This window comes from Bubalus bubalis, chromosome 22 (assembly GCF_019923935.1).
Source record: "Bubalus bubalis isolate 160015118507 breed Murrah chromosome 22, NDDB_SH_1, whole genome shotgun sequence".
NCBI lineage: Eukaryota > Metazoa > Chordata > Mammalia > Artiodactyla > Bovidae > Bubalus > Bubalus bubalis.
The window spans coordinates 12,579,857-12,607,619 of record NC_059178.1 but is presented as its reverse complement, the minus strand read 5'-3'; the positions used below and the strand labels follow the sequence as shown (position 1 = coordinate 12,607,619).

Below are 27,763 nucleotides of genomic sequence, written 5' to 3'. Positions count from 1 at the left end.
CTCATCTGTCACCCATGCAGCCACCTGCACAAACTCGAGCTCCTGTGATGTCCAGTGGCTGTGCCGGGAACACAATGACAGAGAGACCCTGGCCATTCAGTTGTCCACAGTCTGGTGAAATGACAAACAAGCCCCTAACTACAATACAAGGGGAGAAACGCAATAATGGAAGACAGAAGTGGAGAAGTGTTGGCCAGTGACTGACTCCATCTGGGGGGGCCAGGAACAGGCTTCATGGACCAGAAAGCATTTTAGAGCTCAGTTCAGAAGGCAAGAACCTGGCCAGACATGACAAAGGTGGGGAAAGCACTCCAGGCAGAGGAAACAGCACTTATTCACATACTTTAGGGGATTCACTGGTTCGTTCACGCATTCCATAAATGCCTGGTGAGTGACATCTGTGTGTCAGGCTCAGGGCTCATAACTTAGGGGGAGTGTCAATGCAAAGGCCGTCCTCTGCAAGAGAAGAAAGACATCTCGAGCACAGGACAGCACACCAGGGGCTCAGAGACTGCTGGACTGAGGAAGGCAGGAGGGCGGGGTCAGCGTGCAAGCTGGGTGATGTCGAACCAGAGGCCCGAGTGCATCAAGGAGCGGGTCTGCACAGTGGCCCTTGGTCCTGCCAGCTGGAGGGGAGTGCGGTGGGGGATGCTGAGTCAGCTGGTCTGATCTGGGGCCCCTCCAGATCGCCTTCTGTGTGGGGAGCAACGGTTCCACTGGAAGCGTGGAGAAACCAGGGAAGGGAGAAGAAGAGTGGAACTATGGCCCCGGGGAAAACAGGAGCTAGACCCAGGGCTGAGCGGGCTGCTGCGAGACTTGACCACACAAACAGGCCAGCTCCCGGTGCCAACAAAGGAGGAAGACTCCTGACGCTCCCTCTCACTCAGGGTTCAGCTGACCCAGAACACATTTTTCTCACCCATGTAGAAAGAGATGTTGAAATGTAGATACTGGCAGATGTTCCATAGCACAAACCTCAATTAACCAGAGTCCAGTGAACCAAAGGCAACCTTCAGTTAAGAAGACTGCCACCCTTGTATTCTCTACGGAACGTTTAGCCCAGCATTCTGTACTGTCTATAGCTACAGCCTTGAGCTGCTAAGACAACGTTGTGCCCAGAGGGTGACTGTGTCACTTTTACAAAATAACTTATGATTTTAAACTTGGTCATCTGGCAATGAACTATACTCCAAATGAACAGATTTTCCTAACAATATGATACTTAACATTTTTTTTAAGTTGATGCAATTCTCTTCCCTTCTGAAAGGAAGATTCTCGATGTAATCTAACCATTTATTGAGATCATTAAGTACCATACTCTGCTGTAATCCCTGAATACTCTAAAACCAAGAAACACGCAGGGATGTGCCCCTCATCAAAGACCCCCAAGAGCTCGGCTGTCATTCTCCAGCCCCAAGCGTCAGCTGCCGAGTTCAGGTTGTTTCAGATAAAATGAAATCCACTGTCTTATTTAAAACAAGCATCTGAGGTTGGGCCTGAGGCCGGCCCTGCGATGGGGAAGACACAGGAGGTGCGGGTATTTCCCCCTCGGCTGGCTTCCAGGCCATCCGTGCTTGGGCTCCAGATCAGAGCCCCGGCAGGTTCACTGGTGCCAGCAGGCAGGCTGAGCGGAGGAGACCCAGGCTTTGGGGAGGACAGGGATCTGGGCCAGCAGCTTGGGGCCTTATCATGATCCCTAGGGCACTGTATAAACAATTTCATTTTCTACAGAACCTGTGATGTGGGAAAGGCTGGGAATGTCTTCAGGCAGGTGGAAAAGGGGCTTTTCCTTTACAGTCACTGATGCAGGAAAATGGATAAACATCTCAGATGACAGTTTTGGTAAGAGAGGTGAGGACCACTAAGGCAGTTAACACCCCATCCCAAATCCCAGGGCACCGCGCTTAGAGCTGGAGTCGTGGCTGTGCCCAGCTCACCTTGATGAGGCTCTCCAGCACAGACCTGCAGATGGCCTTTTTGTCTGCGTTGGCAAGGTCTCTCTTCTTGACCAGCACCCGATACCGGTTGAAGAAGTCATGGTAGGACCACCTGGAGAGAAAACCGGTGCGTCAGGGACACGCCCTGCCTCTCGGCCAGACAAGGGCCCTGGCTGATCTCAGACGGGGCCCCGGGGGTCAACACGTCCAGCACAAAGCCCTTCTCAGAGCAGCAAAACACGTTCCGGGGTGTTTTGTTCTCCCTCGATGCTGAGAACTTCAGCATGTAGCTGAGTTAAAGAATCACGCCTAGAGGACTGACAGGAAAAAGGATTTTGGAGGCTCTGCTGCTTGGAGGGCTGACCAGCTCGCCGCCCAGACCAACGCCAAGCTGAAATCTGAAAAGCTGTCCAGGAGGATGTTACTCTTGACACCCATACTTCTAGGACAAACTGAGATTCTCTCGTCTGTCGGCTCCCTGCTTGAGCCCTCAGCATTGGGGAGCATTTTTGGAGGCTCTTCTCTGGCTGACAGCGCATAAGGGGGTCCCCTGGGGAGGCGGGCCCAAGGGGGTGCGGTACCTGGATGGGTAGCCGGCCGCGCTGATCCGGATGGTCTCCAACACGCCGCAGGCTCGGAGCTGCTGCACTGCTCTCTTTGGGTTAAAACTGCAAAACACAAGACAAGCAATGAGAGGCCATAGTGGTAAAGAAACAGAACACGGGAGAGAGAGAGAGACCACCCCTTCCTGCACCGAGGTACAGGCATGGTGTGCCTGGGAGCTCAAGGCCAGGGGCCAAGCGCAGGCTAGAAGACAGCGACTGGCAGCACCTGAGCCGTCTCCGTTCTGTGCGCATTCTCACCCTCACCCGGACTGCTCCTCTTATTTGCCTCCCTGCACTCTGTCCACCCTCCCAAGCTCATTCCTGCCTCCTCTGCAGAGCCCAGACAGTGTATTAAAAAGCAGGGACATCACTTTGTTAACAAAAGTCTGTATAGTCAAAGCTATAGTTTTTCCAATAGTCATGTATGGATGTGAGAGTTGGACCATAGAGAAGGCTGAGCGCCAAAGAATTGATGCTTTCAAACTGTGGTGCTGGAGAAGACTCTTGACAGTTCCTTGGACTTCAAGGAGATGAAACCAGTCAATCCTAAAGGAAATCAATCCTGAATATTCATTGGAAGGGCTGATGTTGAAACTGAAGCTCCAATACTTTGGCCACCTGATGAAAAGAGCCAACTCACTGGAAAAGACACTGATGATGGGAAAGACTGAAGGCAGGAGAAGGGGGCAACAGAGGATGAGATGGTTGGATGGCATCATCGACTCGACGGATTTAAGTTTGAGCAAACTCTGGGAGATAGTGAAAGACAGGGAAGCCTGGCATGCTGCAGTCCATGGGGTTGCAGAGTTGGACATGACTGAGCGACTGAACAACAACTGCAGAGCCTTCCCTTATTATTTCTACAGACAGGGGCATCTGTCTTCACTCAGTGACCAATCATATACACTTAGCACCTCAAGCATGATTTGGCTCCCAAGTTAAAAAGGGGAGTTTCAGGCCACGCAGACCTGGGTGTGAATCATGACATGGTCACTTACAGCTGCATGTGTGATTTGGGGCAAGTAACACACCTCCTTGTACAGCAGTATCCTCCTCTCTTAGGTGGGGAGAGTGGGGAGAGTGGAAGTGTCCCTTTTAGAGGGTGAGTGTGAAGAGTAAGTGTAACAGCCCACGAAAGCAGTGAGAACAGCGGCTGGCACAACATACGAGGTCACATGTGCTGTGAGCTTCTGTCATGAGAGCTGCCCAAGAATCACACAGATAAAGAACTTTATCTTCTTGTCTTTAGAGATACAAGCCATGACTTCAGCAACTCACCCGCCCTAAGGTGCTAAGTTTAGTACTGAAAACCCCATTTTTATTCTAACACCTATACTGAGTAGGACACTGGAGTAAAAAGTCAGACGTGGTCTGGATTTTCTCAAATATCCGCACTTGGAGGGGGGAGACGTGTATAGAGGTAGCAAACTGCAAATCCAAGTGTTATTCACTCAGTCGTGTCTGACTCTCTGTGACTCCACGGACTGTAGCCCACCAGGCTCCTCTGTCTGTGGAATTCTCCAGGAAAGAATACTGGAGTGGGTAACCATTCCCTTCTCCAGGGGATCTCTCCTACCCAGGGATTGATTAAACCACAAGGCATCATGTGATACACGTGGTAAAAATACTGAAAGAAACTGGAGGGAAGGATACTGGGGTTGGCTGGGGTAATCAGGAAGTCTTCAGAGAAAAAGAATTAAGCTGACCCTGAATCAATCACCATGATTCAGGATGAGGAATAAATGTTCTTTTTCTTTCTGGCTGTTCTGAAGCTCAGCTATAGCTGGACACAGAGTGAGCCCCCTCCAAGGATGTGGGGACCTGGCTCCACCTCCGCAGTCACCTGCCGCCTAAAAGGCTGCAGGCTCCCACCTACTGCCTGGGGCTCTGCGGTGCTGGGCAGGTACACGCGGGACCCTGAGGCACTCAGGACCGCCCACTGCTGAGACTAGCCCACTGGCCTTCAGGAAACCTGGCCAGTTGCTCCGACGATGATCCCCACTCCAGAGGATCACACCTACCCGGGGCCACCTCCTCCCTGGACACTTCCTGTTCTCTCGCCTCTTTATCGCTGCAGTTCCCACAGACCCACTGACAGTCACTCTTAGGCTGTCACCAGCTATCTGGGGCTAACAACTCCTTAAGAAGGAGACTATGTCTCTATTCATCGTGATTCCACTGTCCTAGCCCAGTGCCCGGGAGAGATGGCTTCTGAACAAAGGAGGAAGCAGAAAGAAAGACTTTTTATCAAATAGAAGCATTTAGTGCAGGACAGCAGTCTCCACTGGGGAAAATTTTGCCGCCAAGGAACATTAACGTTATAAGACGCTGTTAGTTGTCACAGAGGTGGGCGTGCCACTGGCATTTAGGGGGCAGAGGCCAGGGAAGCTGCTACGTCTCCTCCAGTGCACGGGACAGCCCTGCAGAAAACCATTACTTGGCCCAAATGCCCACAGTGCTGAGGCTGAGAAAACCCGGCTTTAGGGGAGGGGGAGGAGGGATACAGCACTTTGTTTTCAGAATCATCAATAACATCACAGATTTTCATGACATAAATTTTTATACTGGTCATAAATAATCCTCATTATCTTGCTGAAGTCTTTCATCAGGATAACTATTTTTTTTTTTAGCCACAATTAACAGATGGGGAAATGAAACGAAGAGGGCGAGGGCCTCGCTTGGGATGAGCCAAACAAGCAGTAGCCGAGAACGCAGGCTTTCTGACTCGGTTCTGTAACCTCCCCCACTCTACTGGGAGGAAGACTTTGGTCCTGAAGGTAAAGGAGACTCCTAGAAAAGTGGGCTGTTAGGACTCGCACGTCCCTTTGAGAATCCCCAGGGGATTCTCTCACGTGGGAGGAGAGACTCAGCATGAGAACTCGGCACACGGTGGGCACCTGGTTCTGATAGACGCATCGCCCAAGGTCAGGCCGGCTGCGGGCAGAGCTGGTGGCATTCCCACACGCTCCGCTCCTGGGCCCAGCGCGCCACTCTTGTCCTTCACACGTAATCTACGTCTTTCACACCTGCTGCTTTCCTAACAGCCTCTCTTTTTCTGGAGGCGTCTGGTAAACAGATCCACATGGGGGGATTTCCTGAGTATGTCTCGGGAACTTGGAGGAAGGGAGAAGAGTGGACAGTCAGCCGGCTCCTGAGGAGGCTGATTCGACACTGTCTTCCCAACCTTTTCCAGGACGAGGCCCCTGAGAGTGGAAGTCAAGCTTTATTAACTGATATGAAATGCAGAAGGCAGTTCAGATATTCATCCTGAGAGTCAGAGTTGCCAAAATAAATTATTTCACAGAAAGAAATTATGCCAGGACCAAAAAGGAAATCAGAAAGATGGGAAGGAATTGCTTGAAAATGGAAAAATGTACCTCCTTTGGCTAGCATGTGTGGAGGCTCAGGCAGCAGGAGGAAAGGCCACAGGGTGAGTGAGAGAGCATTCTGCAGGCGCAGGGCAGCATTCCAGGCAAGAAATGGAGAGACGCTGAGACAGGGCCACTGTGGCAGGAAGGGACATGGGAGACCATGGGAGAGACTGTCAGGTGGACTCCACAGGACTTCGACCATGATTGGATCCTAGGGAGTAAGGGCCCTGCTGCCCAATATGGTAGCCACTAGCCACCTGTAAGTAACTAAAATGAAAATAAGACTTTGCTGTCTCAGTCACCCTAGCCACACTGCAAGAACTCAGTAGGCATGTGTGACCATGTAGGTCACTGCAGATTTACCAAACAATTCCATCACGGCAGAAGGTTCTACTAGACGGTGCTGGTCCAGAGGGACCCTTTGGTTTCTGGTTTGGAAGAGCCAAGTTTGGTGGGTGGATGAGATGTCAGGAAATGCTTATGCCATTTACTGTGACAGAGACCAAATAAACAGGAACCGTTCTGGGGGGCGGGGAGGATGAGTCTGGTTTCAGACATGTTGAGCGTGAGGAGGCCAGTGAAGCTACAGCAGACCGGCAGAAATGCCAGGTGGAATCCGGCACAACCCAGAGACGACAGAGATGCCGAAGGATCTTTGCTGAAGAGTCAGATTTGGGTGAGGTCAGCCACGGTTGGCTGGCATCACTGTCTCAATGGATCTGAGTTTGAGCAAACTCCGGGAAATGGTGAAGGACCGGGAAGCCTGGCTGCTGCAGTCCATGGGGTCACAAAGAGCCGGACATGACTGAGCGACTGAACAGCAGCAGCAAACCATATGAGTGGGGACAGAAATGGAAGGAATATGTCAAGGTAGGAGTAGTGGCAGAATGTGGGTCACAGAGAGGGGAAAGTGAGCAAGTGTGGATGGTTCTGGAGGCCCAGAGGAGAGGGGGGTGAGACACGGGACCGTCTGCACATCTCATCACTCGATGCACCACGTGAGGTTACGTTTCCTCAGTCAAAAAACCTTCCCTGACCACTCCCATCTCTGAACGGAGCAGCTGCTGTGAGATGCACTCATGTCCCCATTTAACGGCACACTTCTAACCGGCTCTCTGATTCGTGGGCACCCTAACCATCACTATAAGCAATGTGAGATCGGGGAGCTGGCCCTTCACGGCCCCCAGTTCTCCAAACAGCAGACAGCTGGGGTCCATACTCGGCACATAAACCACCGGGGTGGGGGGCGGGGCTGCAGGACCTGCCACTCATCCCGCCGAGGACCACAGACCCTCGGGGCTGTGCCCGCCCCGTGCCCCTGACCCTCGAGGCGACACTCACTGGAAGGGCAGCTTCTCGTCGTTGGGCTTGATGCAGCGGACATAGTGCGGTGTCGTGGCGTTCAGCGTCTCCATGAGCAGGTGCAGGGAGGAGCGGAACTGGGGAGACAGAGGTCAGCACCCCTTGACCTACTCCTCCTCAGCCTTTCGTGGTGAATCACGAACGTCCAGGAGCACCCCCAGACTGGGGGGTGGAAGCTGTCAATGCTCTTATCGCTTCATTACTGTTTTAACACAGGGCAGGGAGACCCTCAGGGACCTGGAGGTGGACTCCAGCTCTGACGCTGCTGGGCTGCGTGGCCAACCCCCATACCCTCCCGCATCCCAGCAACAGGCTCTGCAAAGCACCTGGGGAAAGACCTTCTGGGTGCGTTTCACTCAGCACCCTGATCAGATGAGATGAGGCGAGCAAGGGCCAAGAGTGTGAGAGGGACCGTCACGTGGCTGGAGGCGCTGCAGCCCTGATACAGGGTGCCCGGGTGGCATGCTGGCAGTTACTGCCTTACAGGACGTGCCCAGAGCAGGCATCTACCGAAGCATGAGGGTCAGTGGTTGCCAGGGCTCAGCAGGCACTCTGCTCTCCTGGGAGACATGCTGGATGTCAAGGCCCACAGCAGGAGCCATTTCTCAATTTCGGGTCCCCAGGCTATTGATCCTGCCCTCCCAGACTGCACCCCTAGCCCTCCAGGCTCACCCTCAGGTGTCTGTGGTCCTGCAATGTGGTCCCCCCCGACAGGGATCAGACACTCAATGTGGGACTGGAGTCCTCCCCTCTCTCCCTTTCCAGTTCCCTCTAGTGAAGGTTTTGCACCTTCCTTCTTCAAAGGGCACAGAAGGACCAGGCTGGGGCTGGGGATGTGGTTACCGAGGCCACTCGGGCCCCCCTCTGACTCTGCCCCTCCGTCCTTCATCTCCAGAGAGGCAGTCTTGCCTCACGTGCCAGGCTCCACAGCTCCGGGGCCTGGGGGCTAACCTGGTAACCCACGGTTTTCTTGTGCTCCTTGTTGGAGGCTTTCACAGGGGGTCTGGAGGAGCGAATGTTGATCTTGGAAGAAGAGGTGGCAGCGGGAGCAGAGTCTTTGCCATCATGGAACAAGTCAGCCACCAGCGGGAACTAGAAACAAACAGAGGAAGAAGATGGAGAACAAGAGCTCTTGAACTTTATGCTGCTTGCACTCTTTCCAAGTGGCCTTCCAAGACATGCCACAGGGAACTGGAAACACATGTCCACACAAATGCTTGCACACCAGTGTCTGTGGCAGCATCATTCCTAGTAGCTCCAAAGCAGGAACAATCCAAACACCCATCAACTGCTGAACGGATAAACAGAATGTGATGTATACACACAACGGAATATTACTCAACAATGTAAAGGAATGAAATCCTTGTTCATGCTAAAACCTGGCTGAACCTTGGAAACACACCAAGTGAAAAAGTCAGACACAGCAGACCACATAGTGTGTGATTCCATTTACTAGAAATGTCCAGGGAACCGAAGGTTGTTTAGAGTTGGCCGGGGGGCTGGGGAAATGGGGAAAGTGGAACGACTGCTAATGGGAACAGAGTTTCTCCTTGGAGTAACGAAAATATTCTTGAATTTACCATGGTAATGGCTGTGGTGACTATACTCAAGCTACTGATTTATACACTTCAAAAGGGTCAGCTTGGGGTATAAGAATTATATTTTAAAGAAAGGAAGGGAAAAAAGTAATTTCCCCAGGCAATCTTATATAACCTTCACCTACAAAGATGGGCAAAACTTCTTTCCCTTCTGGAGTGGTAGAAGGCAGCTATGGTCTAATAAAGCATAAAGCTGTTTAAAAATTTCCACACTTATTATTACTGCATCTTGTAAAGTTATTTAACTTAAGCCTTAATTTCTTCATCAGTAAAATGGGGATAAGGATAGACTCGCTATATGGAGTTGCTATGAGACTAGGTAAGATGAACTCTCTGTTAATGCAATGTGTACACCGAGATGAAGGTCAGGCCAGGCACGGGGCAGGTGGGACAGAGTCCCAGCTCTCAAGGCACTGGTCATGCCAGCATCCCTTGGGGAAGTGGATGCTGGGGACAGGATCAAGGGTTGGAAGGCCACTACCACGTGCCTGCGGGTGGGGAGGGGACAAAAGGAGCAGCCGGGCCCCGCCCTCTAACCCTGAGCCACTCCCATCCCATCGAGGCTCAAACACTTGTGCTCAGTCTCCCGGCTCTTCTTCCTTGTATCCATGCACCTTTCTTCCCATAACTCCCATTAAAATGGTGTCTCCCATCTCCTCCTGCCAATTCTGAATGTCTGAGTCTGCCTTCTGGGGGCTCTGAAATCTGATCTCAGTGCCCCTCCCGCTCAGATAATACGTTATCACTTTGCTATAACATAAGCCACCACGCATGTTGTTCCATCACACGCTGCTTTCCTCCAGCCTGCTGCCTGCTTTCCCCACTGTGTTCTCTTCCAGCACCTTTCACCGCTCCACCTTCTTGTACTTCTCTCCTCTGAGTTGCAGATTCCCCAAAACCACATCGTCGCCATTTAACTCTTCTAACACTCATTCCCTGGACAGTGTCCTTTGTGCCCGTGGCTTCAACTATCCCCTTCAAGCCCGTCTCTCCATCTCGATCTTCCACGATTGTGATCCACAGTTCCAACCCTCTGCTCAATATCTTCCTCCTCGCTCTTGGTGTTCCACTGGAAGCTCCGAGTTCAACACAGCCCAAAGCACTACCCCCAGCTGTCTTCCCAAGTTTAGATTAGAGATCCTGCCACCACCCTACCTCTCATCCCAATCAATCACCTAGTCTGTCCATGGTTAAGCCTCAGCGTCCTTTCTCGATCAACCAGAATGCCCCTGTCCCAGTTCAGGCCCACCTGAGTGCTCTCCTGGGTCACTGTAGTGTACAAACCTTAGTGCCCACCTTTGGGCATATCCTTCTGCAAACACGCTCTACCCCACAGCCAGTTTTAGAGTTTTCTCTACATCCAAAACCCCTACATACCAGTAACCCCTTGTTTACAGACTTGTTGGTCCTCACTGTCTACGGCAAAGAGCCACCACCATGCATATTAACTGAGAACAGGGGGAGTGGCAGGAATAGAGGGGCTGATGGAGGTGGGAGAGGTCAGCCCAGGCGTGGGGCCTCCGTAAACCGGTGCCAGAGAGCCAAGGCACACTTGAGAAAGAGTCATGTGCCCAGTCAGAAAGGCGCCTAGAAGTGTCCGCAGGGAATGACTGATAGGAGTCTGAAGCCAGGTTCACATTCTAAAGACATCAGTGATTCCATCTGCCAAGTCCGAACAATACCAAACTGATTAAATTATTCTAATTCACATACTTTCAGAAGTGGACTTCCAAGATGTTTGGGTCTTGGTAGAAGTTACCAACAGTATGACTATACCGTTGGAAAAGTCTAATTTATAGAAATCATTAATAGTAGCTTTCTTTGTGAAAAATCTGTAACTTCTGAGGTCTGGAGCTCGTATCAGAATCACAGAAGGAACTCTGAAATTGAATGCAATAATAAGAGTATTTTAAAATTTAAGCCCCTTTCTCCTGCTGCCATCAGAAAAGCGATGCATATTTGATATATTAAAGGATTTATAAGTTAAGAACAAAAAATGAAAACTTCTGTTCAAGGCAGATTTTAATCTACGCAGGCACTGTGCCGTAATTGAGGAACAAACACAACCAAGCCTGGAGCATTTGTACTGTATTTTAAAAGCGATGTTTTCGTTGTTAGGTCCCGGCTATCGAGACTGCATTTGGAAGTGGTCAGGTCTCTGGGACAGAGAAGAAGATGAGTGTGTTGGGACCTTAACACTAGGGGGGAGGGGTGGGCTTTATGTTGTATTCAGAACTGACATTACAAACTCAGTGAACACACAGAGACATCTAGTTTAACCACAAGATGGAATGACCAAGAGGTACCTCATTTAACCTCAGGCTGCAGGCAACAGTAAAAGACCAGGCAAATCCCGCACCACCCCACCCCCAACCCACTCCCCAGGACATGGGACTGGGCCAGACAGGGACCTCCTTCCCACCCCCAACCCACTCCCCAGGACACGGGACTGGGCCAGACAGGGACCTCCTTCCCACCCCCAACCCACTCCCCAGGACACGGGACTGGGCCAGACAGGGACCTCCTTGTGCCCGGAGTGTCCCAACTGTAGACAAACCCAAGTCTCAACGAAAAGTAGTCACCAAGCTCTTGTTTGAAAATGGATTCATGTAAAAGGAACACATTTCTGAGTGAGAGAGAGTTGTGTTTTGTTGTTGTTTTTAATTAACTAACTCCAGTTCTGCTTTTCAAACAACCAGAAAGTCTATTTACCAGCTGACCACCCAGGAATGGAAGCACTACAATTCACCTTAGGGCAGTCCTCAGGAACAGGATCCACCTGGGCCTTTCTAAAAACCTGCTCCCTTCAATCTTGAAAATACTGAGATAAAACCTTCAAATAAACCAAGCACTTCCCTGATACTGCATGTCACTTATTTCAGTGTCGGCAGGCACTGACTTTGGTGTTCTCTGCTACTCAAGTCTATATATAGATTATAAAAGCCTGAGGCAGATCTGTTTGAAAAGGGATTAAAAGAAATATGAAAACACTTTCTAAAGACCACTTGAGGGTTTAAGAAAAATGTCAATTACAGGTATATACATAGCCGTTACCTTGGAAATCACAGCTATTCACTTCCGTTTATATGAACACTAACTATCTTTTCTTGAAAGCAGACATGTGATACTAAAATAAGACCCACTACAATAACCATTTGATTGGAATCTCTAGCTTCGAGTCTTATCTTTAAAAGCTCTGGCTGTAAACATAATAACACACACATTTTATTTTCCATCAATTCTTATATATGGTAAATGCTACCCTCCAGGTGGAAACAATTTTTGAACTTTTAGGTAAGAAATACCCTGTTTAATATTCATTGGAAGGACTGATGCTGAAGCTGAAACTCCAATACTTTGACCACCTGATGTGAAGAACTGACTCATCTGAAAAGACCCTGATGCTGGGAAAGATTGAAGGCAGGAGGAGAAGAGGACAACAGAGGATGAGATGGTTGGATGGCATCACCAACTCAATGGACATGAGTTTGAGTAAACTCCGGGAGTTAGCGATGGATAGGAGGCCTGGCTGCTGCAGTCCATGGGGTCACAAAGAGTTGGACACGACTGAGCAACTGAACTGAACTGACTCTGTTTAAAGGGGTTTTAAAGGGTATTTGGAGGAAAAGTCTCAGCACTTTTTTTTTCAAGAAGCGGGATCTTCCTGTATTGCCGAGAACGATCATAATGTTTTCCTGACTAAAGTTCTCTCTTACACAGCTACCTATTTATTCTAAGTATTGGGGGAGGCTTTATAACTACCAGGAGAAACTGATTTTAAACAGGAAGGCCTCCAAAAACACTTCAAAGCTAATGTTACATAGTATGCTGACTCAAAAGCTATTATATAATAACTTTTTAAAAATGTAAAGCAAATGTGCTTGCTCAAAATGAAACGTGTGTGTACCCTGGAAGGAAGCTAGCCGTGTAGAAAGCAATGGAATGCATGTGTCGTCACCCTTGATGTGCTGAAGCTGAGGGAGAAAGGAGACGTTGGGAGGGGGCGGGGGGAGATGGTGTTTGGACCTTGTCAGAGCATCCTGACTCTTGGACCTCAGAGACGGTTGCAGCCCAGGGTAGGCAGTCTGGGCTCATATGGTCTGCCTGGCCTCAGGACCACACTGGTCTTGAGATCCCGTCCGCTGGGATGCTGTGGAGATGGTACCAGCAGGGTCTGCCTGGGAACACGGCCCAGAACGGCCCTTGCTTTCCAGCACCTGCCGGCATGTACCCTGGACCCACTGCCCAGCCCTCTGACCTGAACTCCGTGGGGCCCTGGAACAGGAAATCTCCAGAAGAAAAAATCCTCCCTTCAAGATCCCCCCCACCCCGATTTATAAATTTTATCACTTTTTACAATAAACACTAAGAAGGAAAACCCTCCATCTTTAGAATCTAAAACAAATCAGTCTGTTAACCTGAAGTCATGTTTTAAAAGAGGCATCTCTCTACTTAAATCTCTATTTATAGCTTTCTGATAGCTGAGGAAGCAATTAGCTGTATTATAGCCTCTTAGGCAGCGTAACTGGCTTTACTAATTACATTCTCATTAACACTGTTTTATTTCACTGCTCTTGGTGGGAGCTCTTCAAACAGCCTTTTGGCTGGCAGGGTACGTGGTTATCTTCCATCCCATCCTGACTAGTTTTTCACACTGATTTGTTCATTTCTTACCAGGGATGCCACACAAAAGGAAAAAGCTAATAGGTCTCTCCCCAAATAAAAATACTTTAAGTAAAACCATGAATTTGCCTACGAGATGTAAGAGTTATGCTTAGTGAGAAGAAAACCAGTAAAAAGGTGGGCATTAACTGGATACCATAGGCTTGTATCTTTCCAGGTTTTTTATTTTTCTTTCTGCTTTAAGTGTATCCTAGAAACATAAACTCTGTGGGACTGCTGTGAAAAAAAATTTAAAGAAAATGATAGAGGCTCAGTGAACTATGAGCTTTAAAAACGCTACAACGACAGACGCCGCCAGTGGTGTCCACCTGTCTGAATGATTTAAAGCACATTTCTAATCGCTCTGATTGGCAGCTGTAGTCCGCGGAGATCCCATCTGTAGGTTTATAGTGACATACTGTTGATCTCTGCTTTCCATCTCCTGGGATGTCTGAAATGGGCTGGAAGGAGTCCAGGGTGGAGCATTCTCAGCTCTCCACCTCCTGGGGTCTGGGGGGCCTGGGAGCCCCTCTCAGTTCAATCCTTAAGGGTTGTTGGTCGTCATCACAGCATCTCTGAGGGTTTGCTGGGATGGGAGCAGGAGGGCCTGGCAACAAGGTCTTTGGTTTCTTTAGAAATGTTAGCTGGTGAAGGGGAAGGCTAGAGTTGTGGTAGGTGGACAGTGAAGAGAAGGGAGTTGGTACCTTTTAAGAGTGGGCTTCCCTGGTAGCTCAGCAGTAAAGAATCTGCCTGCAATGCAGGAGACGTGAGCTTGCTCCCTGGGGTGGAGAAGATCCTCTGGAGGAAGCAAATGGCAACCCACTCCAGTATTCTTGCCTGGGAAATCCCATGGGCAAAGGACCCTGGCAGGTTACAGTCCATGGGGTTGCAGAAAGTCTGACAGCTTAGTGACTAAACAAGAACAACAAACCTTTTAAGAGTAGATCACAGAACTATTTTACACTCCAATTTAGCAATGCTGCTAGACTTTTGAAGTGCATACTCTTTGAACTGTCAATTCCATTTCTAATAATTTACAGGCAGACACAACTATACAAGCAAGCAAAGATATATGTAAAGGGCATTCCTTGCAGTGTTATTTGAGTTAGCAAAATACCAACAATTGTTTAAAAAAGGAAAAGAAGTAGATATGTACTCATATGAAAAATGGTCAAGAGATAATGGTAAGTGAAAAATGAGAGAGGACTGTGTATAATGCCATTCATTTCAATTTTAAAAAGATGTACCAGGATGCTTGTATTATCAGAGTGGGAATGCATGAAAAGGTAGGTCAGGAGTGGGAAAGAATACTTCTATTTTATATATTTCTAAACTATTTGAATTTTTATGAGCCTATATTTCAATTCTAATAAAAATTCAGTACACCCTATCTAAAATGATACACCTGTTTAGAAAAGAATGAACACCAGGCCTGAGACTGCCATCCTAGAGAGGCCTGCTCACAAGACACATGCTTGGCTGGTGTCTGGAAACGTGGATTTGGGGGGGGGGGGGGTCTTTTGCAGTCCCTGATAAGAATGGTTCACTGAGCCTAAACTGTTTACACCAACAATATTGTTTTTGCTGAGCCAACCTGCTTTCCTGCTGCGAGTCTGGAACTGGTACATGCTGGGCAAAGGGTGCCAACACCACTGACTACCAGTAAGGAACCCTGAATGCCCAGGCTCAGGTGAGCTGCTCTGGTAAACAGTTGCCAGGGATCATCATGAGCTTCCCAGGGGGCGCTAGTGGTAAAGAAGCCGCTTGCCAGTGCAGGAGACATAAGAGACACGGGTTTGATCCCTGGGTCAGGAAGATCCCCTGGAGAAGGGAATGGCAAAACACTCCAGTATTTTTGCTGGAGAGTCCCATGGACAGCGGAGCCTGGCGGGCTACAGTCTATGGGGCTGCACAGAGGGCACGTGGGACACGACGGAAGTGACTCAGCAGTGGCAGCACGTATCATCACAAGGCACTGCTGTGGAAAGAAGCATATTCAGCAGGACTCCCCCGTCCTCCCCTGGGGGAGGACTCCCGAAGCTCGTACCTGGTTTCCATGGCTGTCACCCCAGGCACCTTCTCCCTTGCTGATGTGCCTTATATCCATTTGCCGTAATAAATCATAGCCATGAGCACTATGGCTGAGAGTCTTCCTAGCAAATGGTTCAATTTGGGGGTGACTATGGGGACTCCCAGCACATTCCTATTATTCTTTTCCATAGACCCTTCTTCCTGACCTTCACAGCATCACCAAAACTTACGCTCAAACTGTACATCTTTTCACTTGACTAAGTTCTGTGAGGTTAACTACATGTACTTGTTACCACTATATATCACACAAATGTTTAATAAAGTTTGTTAAATAAAAATAAGAGGAAAAAAGTCTCAGTGGCTAATAACAGATAATCTGCTGGAGACAAGAGTGTGAGAGATTCCCTTCTAGATCCCTTCTAGATACTGGGATCCCCGAGAGACACTCAGACTAAGACAAAAATCAATGGCAGAACCAGACTCTGCCCTTAACGGAAAGTACCTGATACTCTCCCCTGGTCCCTCACTGGTGCTCCTCCCTGACAGGAGAAGCTGTCACAAGAAAGAAAGTTTCTTAGCCTTCTAGGGCCACTGTCACAGGAACAGGAGGTCACAGGCCTCTATTTCTAAGACACACAGGATGAGGAAACGTGCTCCTTGGGGCTCAAACCGTCCACTTCTACTCTCTCACTGTGGTTCCCCTCCCATCCCTCGCCTTTCTTGCAAAGAATGGAAAAAGTCACATTAACCACCATGGACTAGAGGGCTGGACACTTGGCAAGGCGAGGGGTTAATCTCGCATCGACGTGCACATTTATCTTGTCTCAGTGATGACTAATTCTCTAGATATGGGGAGATGACATGGGCCGGGGTTTGCCCTGGGCTGCCCACATTGCTAGTAATGACTCAAATCCTCTCTAAAACCCTGGCCTCGGGGCCACATGATTTACCTGCCTCTAGATGCCTGGGTCCATCCCCAGGGTGTATTTTCTGCATTCCATCATCTCAGCCCCATGGCATTCATCTACAGCTTATCACAAAGAGAAATTAATCTGCCACTTGCAGTGTTATCAGGCCTCCACAGTGAGTGTGGTGTCATGTGGTCTGGGAGAAAGCCTCCAAACTCCTGGAGGGTCCTTTCCTGGGCTTCCTCTGAAGGGCTGTGGCCAGCACCAGCACCTGCCTCCAAGCATCGGCAAGGGGGCTCTCCGGACCAGCAGGGCTCGTGCTGCCCCAGCCCAGGCCGCCTCTCCCTTCAGTTACTGTAGGCTTGTTCACCTGCCCACCCCCAGCCCATAACAGAATGTAAATGCCTACAGGTATATTCAGGGCCGCGCCTCACCAGGTAGGTGCTTAATAAATGTGTTTAGGTCAGTCAGTACTTTGGTCCTTCTACCTGTAGAATGGACACAATATTTGCTGCCTTTTTGTTATGCTCATGAGAATGAAACAACTGAAATTTTGGAGATCCTAGAAAGCAACATTCCGGAATTGTAGATGTAAGGGTCCCCTGAATCCTACTGCTCCGTTTACGTTTCTGGCCGTAAGGAGGTTCCACAGACTGCTAAGCAGAAATCAAAGGCGCTGAAACTAGGATCCCAAGGGGTTTAAGTACTTTTACATCTACTCCCAGGAGACGGAAGACAAACAACACGACAGACGCCTGCAATGTCTCCACAGTTAGACTCACCATGACCCCTTCAGACTGGTCCCCTTCCCACATCCTTCCACTAGCTGGTACCTTTCCCAGTCGCCTCTGCCATCCCCTGCTTCCTTCCTTTCATCAGGCCATCCTCAAATTCTCAGACTGAAATGACTGGCAGGCCCCTCATCCCCCCACCCCCGACCATGATCTAGACTGGGGCTGGCGCTGACCACACCCTGCCTGGCTCTGGCCTGGCTGCTCCGCTTCTGTTTCTCCACTTCTGGAGCTCTTTACCTTGCTGGCCTTCAGGATGTTGATCTGTTCTTCATACACAGTATCTCTGTTTTTCTCCAGAAAACCATCAGAAAGGTACTCCACCTGGGGCCACGGCCAGAAACAGAAAGGGTAGTTAGTGCTCCTGCATGACCCGGGGCCCTCAGCAGTATCTCCACTGATTTCATCTTGTCCACAGCGTCTTCTGAAAAGAGCTGTGTGTACATGGGAAACCCACAGATGCTCTCATCTAAAATGCAAACCCAACATGTACCGAGATTTATAGAGAGGAAGCTGAATATTCGTTTTGTGGAAAACCACATTCTTCTGCAGTCCATGGGGTTGCAAAGAGTCAGACACAACTCAGCCACTGAACAATAACAACATTGTTCTGGGCTTCCCTGGTGGCTCAGACAGTAAAGAATCTGCCTACAATGCAGGCAGAGACCCGGGTTCGATCCCTGGGTAGGGAAGATCCCCTGGAATAAGGGAATGGCTACCCACTCCAGTATTCTTGCCTGGAGAATTCCATGAACATAGGAGCCTGGTGGGCTATAGTCCATGGGGTTGCAAAGAGTCAGACAGGACAGAGCAAATAACACACTATTTCAAACACAAAGGAGCAAATAACACATTGATTCAAAAAGGAGTTCCCATAAGATGGCCTTGGACAGAAGGCTTCCTTTGGGTGCTCTAAATGCAGCTTGTCAGCCTCACGACAGATCTACTGAATTAGAACTTGCCTTTTTGCAAGACCTGGTGATGTACATGCACATGGAAATTTGAGAAGCACTGGGCTAGTACATATGGAACACAATCCACATGGAGAAATTCTAAGTCTACACCAGCTGCTGGGAAATGAGCCACGTGGAGAAGGAATCACTCTTTCCTCTCTCAGGCTCCAGGAGGCTAGACAAGGCCCCACCCAAGAGACTCCAGGCCTTTTATCTGACTTCAAAGGTCAGCTCCCTCTTAGCCCAAGTTCCCTGAAGGTGGGGCTCTAGGAATGCTGAGCCCACCATGAGAAGACCCACCTTATCTGCAAAGTGGATGACAATGAAGGCCTTGTTGGACATGCGGGGTTTCTGGAAGTGTTGGCTGCCAGAGTGCCTGTCGTAGAGCTTCTGAGTCCAGTTCTGGTCGGTTCCTTTGGGGACCTGTGGATTCACAAAATCAGGGGTTTTGCGAAGAGGAAAAAGGAAGTCGAGAGTGAAGGCAGGGTGATGGAGTCTGCCAGGAAGTTGACCTCAATAAGGCTGGATTCAGCACTCAGACTCGGACCCTAAACGGATGTGGAAAGCAGACTCAACCATGGACCCCTGGGATCCCACACGGCACGCTGTCAGCACGCCCTGCGCGCTGGCTCCTGTGGTGTCTATGGGCGTGCACTGAGCCTCAGGAAGTGCCGGGTGGCAGATGCTGGAAGAGCTGGGAGAGCACGAGGGTGGAGGCGAAGTTTACAAGAGCAGAATCACAACCCACGGGACAAATCTGAAGATGCTTTTTCGTTCTGGTGGGGCCAGTGACTTCAGGGTCATGAACACATCACCCCATCTCTAGTCCGAGCTCCTGTTCGCTCAGGCCAACTCCTGCAGCAGGACAGCTCGCCCTCTGTCTCATCTGAACACCAGTGTCCAGGCTCAACTCAAGTCTGTCCTTTTCTCTGGAGCCTTTCTTGACCACTCTCGATCTCACTTTGGAATTCTTCCAGTTGAGTTCTTACACATGCACTGTCCAATATTGTTCATCAGTTGGTTTTTGTGTATTGTCTTATAAACTGTAAGTTTGTTGCACTCGAGAAATATGTCTGTTTTTTCCCTGCCCCTCAAAAAACTTAAAACTGGGTTCCAGCCACAAACTGGGTGCTAAGTACCTAGTGACTGAACTATGACTGAACTAATCTTTACCTCCTTCAAATTTACTTATAGAGATTTCACTCCATTAAGGATTCTGAAGAGCAGCCTCTTTCCATATCTTTAGAGAGAGCTTCGAAAGTGAAAACGCATAGTGCTTTGCTGAAAACAAAGCACAGAGCCACTCTGCCCACCTCTCAAATGATCAAAGGTGTGGCACCTTGTCGAATGTGAGGGTACCCCTCCTTCACTCTTGAGCATCACTGCACACACCCCTTCCTCAGCTACGGGCCACCAACTGCCTTGCCCGTTCATTAGCTTAGACTGTATATGTGGATCAGGCAGGGTTGAAGGTGACCCTTGCACTAGCCATTTAAAAAGGGCTTTGTTTACTAAATTAATAAAACCTGTGCATATGAAAAATTGCTTACCCACTTGAAAACAAATTTCTCAAATACTTTGTAACCAAACAGATTTTTCTCAATATTCAACTTGGTGTAACTGGTACTGAATATCCAGTGTTAAGTGCCATAGGATTTTTAAGAAAACTTTTTCTTCAAGGAGGCTATTAATTGTGTTGGGCAGATAAAATAAAATATATTTAATTCAGCATTTTAAAATATATTGTTTCATATTTATCTCCAAGCAGCTTGTGTTCAGAAACACCAGGTGTGGGGTAAGCAAGAGGCCAACCTGGCTGAGCTCCTGGGAGGGGAAGCTGGAGAAGAGAAGCACAATGACCCAGACCTGGCAGACCCGGGGCAGACAGGGCAGGAAGGGCGGGACCACGATGAGAAGTCCCACCCGGGTCAGCACCTGCATTTGCCAGTATCCAGCTCATCTTGTCCATGAAACTGGACTTCTCAGCAGATTTCATTATCTACATATTCCCTAAATCAGACTCACATGAATCAATGAGTAAGAGAGGCCCAAAACCAAGGTCATATGTAAACATATTTCCTGACAAGGGTCGGTCTCTGTTCTCACTCCTATCCTTGACTAAAAATGAAGGCCAGCAGAAATTCACAGGAATGAAGAATCTCAGATAATGCTAAAAGCAAATGTCCAGAGAACTTATTGCCAGGCAATTTTCTATACATTTTTGATATATTAACTCATTCAATCCTACGAACTAGGTATTAGTTTCTCAGTCATGTCCAACTCTCAGCAAACCCCATGGAGTGTAGCCCACCAGGCTCCTCAGTCCATGGGCTTCTCCAGGCAAGGGTACTGGCATGGGTAGCTATTTCCTTCTCCAGGGGATCTTCCCGACCCACGGATTGAACCTGGGTCTCCTGCATTGCAGGCAGATTTTTCACCATCTGAGCCACCAGGGAAGCTACTATGCACATTTTACAGGTGAAGAAACAGAGCAGTTAGGTAATTTGCCCAAGGTCACACAGCTGGCAAGCAGCAGAGCTGGGGTTCAAGCCAGGACAGGCTGGTTGGTTGGTGTGCTCCTCACTGTTTGGGCTTCCCTGCCTGATGACAGAGTTTTAAAGGAGCCACAAAGGCACGGTTAGGTGGGAAGCAGTCATTTCCAAAAATCTTTTCAATAAGTAGATTGAAAACAGGCATTGGAGACAGCAAGCAAATCTTGTATTTTGATAAAATCTAGATTGCGGTTATCAGTAGCGCTGGAATATGCAGCAAATCAAATCCTTAAAAAAAAAAAGTATCTGCCAGCAGCTTCATGTGAGCTTTCTTCCTCTGCAAAGGCACTGGGCCAGGAGCCTGGACTCCAGCTCTGCCTTCATCTAGGTGGGCACTGTCCCTCAGGAGGTGAATCCCTCTGACCTGCTCTGCTGGCCACTGGTCACACCAAAGGTGAAGGCCACATCTAGATGAAATGTCTCAAATTGGCAAATGTTGTAGAGATAAGAAGTAGATTCATGGTTGCCTAGGGCTGTGGAGGAATGGAGAATTACTGCTAATGTATATCTTTAGGGGATGATGAAAATGTTCTGAAATTCATGGTTGCACAACTCTGAATACACCAAACAAACAAACCACTGACTTGTGTATTTTAAATACGTGAGTTGGATGGTTCATTAATTCTATCTTAATAAAGCTGTTAAACTATATTAAACCTGATTTTACTCTTTGCTACTGAAATAAAACAGAAAAAACTGGGGGGTGGGGAATGAAATAATCCTTGGACTTACTAAGTCCCTCATCCCCAACAGCCTGGGGTATAAAACCTGTGGCCCAGGACAGCTTTTCACCAAGGCACTCCTGGAACCCTCATAGTAAACTATGTCTGGCTGCCATCAGTGGCCTGAGACATTGCCTGGAGCTAAAGCCTGCCCCAGCCCAACAGCTGACAAGATCTGGTTGATAAGGAGCCCAAAGTCAGTTATTCCATCTCTGTTTCTTGTCCCCATCTTCCCGGGCCTGTGCCAGCAAGACAGCCTTCCTGGCCACCATCTCGCTCCATCCCAGACCTCTGCGGGCTCCCTGATGACTCCCACCCCTGGTGACCTCTCCGGTGGCCCTGCCCACACCAGCCCTGAATCCTCCTGTGATAGCTGGGCCTCCAGGACTCTGCTGTCCTAACAGCTCCAGGCAGAAGTGGCTCCTTCCTCTCCACCTGACAGCCGTCTCCTCCTTCACTTTCCCACCTTCACAAAACACCCCTTTCGCATGCTCAGCAAAATACTAATTCTAGACCAACCCAGAAGCAGACGATATTAAGAAGCAGAAGTTATTAAGAAGAGGTGGCAAGAATACACAGAAGAACTATATAAAAAAGATCTTCATGACCCAGATAATCAAGATGGTGTGATCACCCACCTAGAGCCAGACATCCTGGAACATGAAGTCAAGTGGGCCTTAGGAAGTGTCACTATGAACAAAGCTAGTGGAGGTGATGGAATTCCAGTTGAGCCATTTCAAATCCTAAAAGATGATGCTGTGAAAGTGCTGCAACTCAATATGCCAGCAAATTTGGAAAACTCAGCGGACACAGGACTGGAAAAGGCCAATTTTCATTCCAATCCCAAAGAAAGGCAATGCCAAAGAATGCTCAAACTACTGCACAGTTGCACCCATCTCACACGCTAGCAAAGTAATGCTCAAAATTCTCCAAGCCAGGCTTCAACAGTACATGAACCGTGAATTTCCAGATGTTCAAGCTGGATTTAGAAATGGCAGAGGGACCAGAGATCAAACTGCCAACATCCACTAGATCATTGAAAAAGCAAGAGAGTTCCAGAAAAACATCTATTTCTGCTTTACAGACTACGCCAAAGCCTTTGACTGTGTGGATCACAACAAACTGTGGAAAATTCTTAAAGAGATGGGAATACCAGGACCACCTGACCTGCTTCTTGAGAAATCTGTATGCCGGTCAAGAAGCAACAGTTAGAACCAGACATAGAACAACAGACTGGTTCCAAATCAGGAAAGGAGTAAGTCAAGGCTATATATTGTCACCCTGCTTATTTAACTTCTATGCAGAGTATATCATGAGAAATGCTGGGCTGGATGAAGCACAAGCTGGAATCAAGATTGCCAGGAGAAATATCAATAACCTCAGAAACACAGATGACACCACCCTTATGACAGAAAGTAAAGAAGAACCAAAGAGCCTCTTGATGAAAGTGAAAGAGGACAGTGAAAAAGTTGGCTTAAAACTCAACATTCAGAAAACTAAGATCATGGCATCTGGTCCTATCACTTCATGACAAATAGATGGGGAAACAACGTAAACAGTGAGAGACTTTATTTTCTTGGGCTCCAAAAATCACTGAAGATGGTGACTGCAGTCATAAAATTAAGTGATGCTTGCTCTTAATTTAATTCATAGAAGAAAAGCTATGACCAAGCTAGAGAGCATATTAAAAAGCAGAGACATTACTTTGCCAACAAAGGTCTGTCTAGTCAAAGCCATGGTTTTTCCAGTAGTCATCTATGGATGTGAGAGTTGGACTAGAAAGAAAGCTGAGCGCCGAAGAATTAATGCTTTTGAACTGTGGTGCTGGAGACGACTCTTGAGAGTCCTTGGACAGCAAGGAGATCAAACCAGTCAATCCTAAAGGAAGTCAGTCCTGAATATTCATTGGAAGGACTGATGCTAAAGCTGAAACTCCAATACTTTGGCCACCTAATGCAAAGAACTGACTCACTACAAAAGACCCTGATGCTGGGAAAGACTGAAGGCGGGAGGAGAAGGGGATGACAGAGGATGAGAAGGTTGGATGGCATCACCAACTCGAAGGACCTGAGTTTGAGTAAACTCTGGGAGTTGGTGATGGATAGGGAGGCCTGGTTTGCTGTAGTCCATGGGGTCGTAAAGAGTGGGACATGACTGAGCAACTGAAGTGAACTGAACTGAGACCAACCCAGCCATCCATTCTGTCCTTTCCCAGACCTGGGTGGCTGGCTGAGATCACACACCAACTTCCCTTCCCTTCATCAACTTCTGCTGGTAATTGAGTATAACTTAGTATTAGTGCCAAAAAAGAAAATCAAATTCCAGGGTGAGCAGCACTTCTGTAGATTAAGACGCTGTGCCCAGATCGAAGGGGACTTCGACCGCGCCTTGACAGCACCTAAATACATCTCACTCTCTGATAGTCTTGGACCTTACATCTCTGCACTTGGTATTCCTTGTCCCTCCCTGGAGGGCAGCCTGCCCCACCTCCTCTGTTCTCCTCAAACTTCTAACCCTGCTGCCTCTCAGCAGATGCCCCGTCTCCTCCATCACAGGGAAGCAGGCTGCCAAGCAGGAAACCTCACATTCCCGCTCTACATTCAGAGACTCATCAGACCACAACACCTCGGACCCTCCTCAGGGGAGGGAGTGCCTCTCCTCCTGGTCGGCCTCCCGAGCACACACCCCTGCCTCCTGGGTACCAGGAGCTGCCCATCTCCCCTGTCCTGAATCCTCTCCAGCCCTCCCTCTCTCTCAGCTCCTCCTTAGGAGTTCAGACTCGCCCCCTCCACTGCCTCACTCCTATTCACTCCTCGTGTTACCCAAGTCAGACTTCTGCCCAAACAAGTCCCTAGAAACTGCTCCAACCAACAACTGGCTGTCACGTGCGGGGCCATGGAGGCCCTCACCCGCTGCCTCCCTCCTCAGCCAAAAGCTCTCGGCATCTCCTGGCCGTACAACCGCAGTGTGGCCAGTGCTCTGCTGACTCCATGGTCTCTCTCCAGCTTACCTTTCACGGTTCTCAGGGAGCCCTGCTGAAAAGTCAGTCACATCCGATCGTGTCTCTCCCCCTCTTCACTCCCTTCCATCCCCCTGACACCTTCGCTAGGCAGGCGAGGCCAAGTCTCCCATTCTCGATGGTTCCTACTTCCCACCCTTGCCGGCCACCACCACGGGCCCGGGACAAACCAGACCATCTCAGGCTCTGCAAACACGACATTCCCTGTGCCCAGGGCGCCTCTCCCCTCATGTGACCCCTGCTCACACAGCCGCTCTGGGGGTGCTCACCCCTACCCTTGCCCTCTCATCTCAGTGTTTCCATTTCCCTGTCAGCTCAGGAGATGATCTTGTTGTTCGCCTGACCCCTCAGAGGCGCACTGAAGGGAACCTGGGGTTTGTCAGGCGGATGAGTGTGAGAGCTGCTTGCCCTCCGTTCACCACAGGCTTCAAAGCTGCTCACAGCCAGCCGCCCTGGGGCTGCATCTGGAGAAACCACAAGGCCTTGGTCTTCATCCAGAGTCAGCTCTCATGAGAGCAGGCTGGACCAGGTCAGGGGACAGCAGGTATTCGGTCAGCTCTCACGAGAGCAGGCTGGACCCGGTCAGGAGACAGCAGGTATTGACTCCTGAGTGCAGCCTGCTGTCCTTCTACTGCCTCAGCAACATCATCATGACCAGGAAGGTCCATCCTCACCGGCCCCTCAGGCTGGGCTCCATGGAACGAGAGGATCCCAGTCAGCAGGGCAGAGTCTGCCTCCTTGACTCAGGCCTGCCTCTGTCTCTCCAGCCTGAGACACTGTGCCTTCACCCACTGGAACTGCTTCTAGAGGTCAAGGTCTCATTTTCACAAAATTCCTGCTCAAACACAAGTATGCCACTTATGAGAAAACACGCACTGATGTCTCAGTTCCTATCAGTCCTTGCTAGTTCGTTCCTCCAAGAGGAGGATTTATAAGTCAGACTTATTACAGTGCAATTTCCATACAGCAAAATGCACCCTTTATAAGTGTACAGTTTCATGGCTTCTGACAAAAGCAATAACTATTGGTTAAAAATCCATCTATTAGGATCCCTCTGGTGGTCCAGTGGTTAAGAATCCACCTGCCAATGCAGGGGGCAGGGCTTCACTCCCTGGTCGGGAAGATCCCCCATGCCACAGAGCAGCTAAGCTCGTGCGCCACAACTTCTGAAGCCCGCACACCTGGGGCCCACGCTCCACAGCAAGGAAGCCACCACAGTGAAAAGCCTGCTCACCCCAACTAGAGAGCAGCGCCGGGAGAGAAGGCCCATGCGTGGCAACGAAGACCCAGCACAGCCAAAAAAGAAATAAAATTTTAAAAATCCATCTGTTACTAGATGCCGTATCCGACTATACTGAATGAGTCTGAATTCCCACCACAGCTAAATCTCACAGAAAGTGGTTTCAACACCGTGGGCTCTTGTGTCAGTCCTATAATTTGGCGTTCATCTTGCCTCCCCTGCTACATCCGTGACTTGGCGGCCAGTGAGGCCGCGTGTGTCACACTCACAGCACCACCCCCGATCTAGCTCGACGTGCGCTGGGCGCACACCTCCATCCCCCGGGGACTAGCGGGAAACCCCAGCTTACCTCAGCTCTCCCTTCTAAGGAGCCTCAGGGGCAGGGAAGCAGGCATCTAACAGAGGCCCCTGGCCATGTGCAGCTCAGCACTCTTTCTGACCTGGTGTACCCTGCCCTTGAGGTCACTCTGCTGTCCCTGGGCCCTGCCCACAGCCCTCCATGGGCCCCTTGCCCAGGCCAGGCTCTTCCCAAGTACCATCCTGTCCCTCTTCACCCTTTGCTGGCTGGCAGGGAGACCCCTGTCCCTTCTCCTGAGGGCTTTCCCCTCAAGACCAGATATACAGTAGGTGCATAATATTGAGTTAGCCAAACATTTCATTCCAGTTTTTCCATAAGATGTTACAGAAAAACTCAAATGAACTTTTTGGCCAAACCAATATCTTCTGGGGGTTTGGCAGGAGTTTGAGTTGGATATGGTCTGAAACGTAAATCCCCTAGTTTTAAAAATTTGACCCAAACAAAAGGCACCATAAAGCATAAGGCAGAGACCATCCATACAGACGCAGCTGGGTTTTATTTCCCCTCAGCTTCTGGAAAGTAGTACAGGCAGTGTGCACTCGGTAGGAAGAGACAGGAAGGTGTGGGGATCTGCTGCACCTGGAACACCCAAGGCCGCCAAGTCCAGGGCTCTGTGGAGGATGCTTTCAAAACTGTTGCATGACTGCATCCTGGTCCTCCCTGAAACCACTGCCTACTTTTCAGCCGCACCGCTAAGCCCTCCTCCACCACCCCCAGAACCACGAGCTCCCCAGCCCCGTGCTGCAATGGGTGCACCCCGCTCCCTCACCCAGGGGCTTGGGTCCCCCCGCCTCTGGACAGCAGCCTGAGGTCTCTCACTGTGCAGTGACCAGAGTTCTCACCGCTGCAGCCTGACATTCTGGGGACACGCTCCCTTGGGCAGCAGCACCTCTGAGAACCTCAAACCAGGAGCCAAAACGAACCCACAAGTGACCTTGGCTTGCCTGCCAAAGGCAAGGTAGATCAAGGCAAATCGATAGGGCAGCTGCTGAATTCACAGACTCCGTCCTCCTGAGGCAGTGGGGGGGGTTCCTGTGAGAGGCCCATGTGAGGAGAAAGGCGAGGACGGGCCCCCGGGGGCTGCAGTCTGCCGCACAGTTAGCGCTTCATCGCAGAGCCAGGTTGAGCCACCGGCTCAGAGCCTTGTCCGTCCTTGGACGTCACCGCTGGGTAAGGGAGGGAAGAGCCAGAGCCCTCCTGGAGCTGGGCCCAGGGGGCTGTGCTGGTTCAGAGGCCCGGAGCTGGACGGAGGGTGTGGTTGGGGGTGTGGAGCTGGAGGAGGCTGCGGAAAGGGTCATCAGAGACGGAGGGGAGGGGAGCACGCTCACACCGAGTGTCAGAAGGGAGCTGCTGGCAGTGGACGTGGAACCAAGACGATGAGGGAGGGGTGCACACCAGGCGGGCGCGGCTGGAGGGCCTGGGCTGCGACGTCTGTCATTCGGCCGGCGCTGCCCGAGCAGGGACAAAGGGACAACTGTTCTATCACCTTTATCACAGCCTCATGGGGGCGGGGGCGAGCCAACGCAGCCCCTGTCACCCCGAGGAATTACCTGTTCCCGAGTCTGACACCAGACCAAGTCCCCAGCTTTGAGAATGTGCTGAAAACCATCAGATAAAAGCACGCTGTGGATCTCAGTGTAGTTTCACTCTGTCT

The 27,763-nt window shown here is 49.8% G+C and overlaps 1 protein-coding gene across 2 annotated transcripts in view; it reads right to left on the bottom strand.

The window, feature by feature from the left end:
• MYO5B (myosin VB) overlaps nucleotides 1-27,763 on the bottom strand; it is a 331,025-nt gene that overhangs the window by 70,558 nt on the left and 232,704 nt on the right. For both annotated transcript variants that reach the window (XM_025273190.3, XM_025273191.3), the window contains exons 13-18: nucleotides 18,519-18,641; nucleotides 17,506-17,589; nucleotides 8,227-8,367; nucleotides 7,255-7,352; nucleotides 2,519-2,605; nucleotides 1,938-2,049 (exon numbers count right to left, since the gene is read on the bottom strand). In XM_025273190.3, coding sequence (XP_025128975.3) covers nucleotides 1,938-2,049; nucleotides 2,519-2,605; nucleotides 7,255-7,352; nucleotides 8,227-8,367; nucleotides 17,506-17,589; nucleotides 18,519-18,641 — 645 coding nt within the window. The remainder of the gene's footprint in view (nucleotides 1-1,937; nucleotides 2,050-2,518; nucleotides 2,606-7,254; nucleotides 7,353-8,226; nucleotides 8,368-17,505; nucleotides 17,590-18,518; nucleotides 18,642-27,763) is intronic.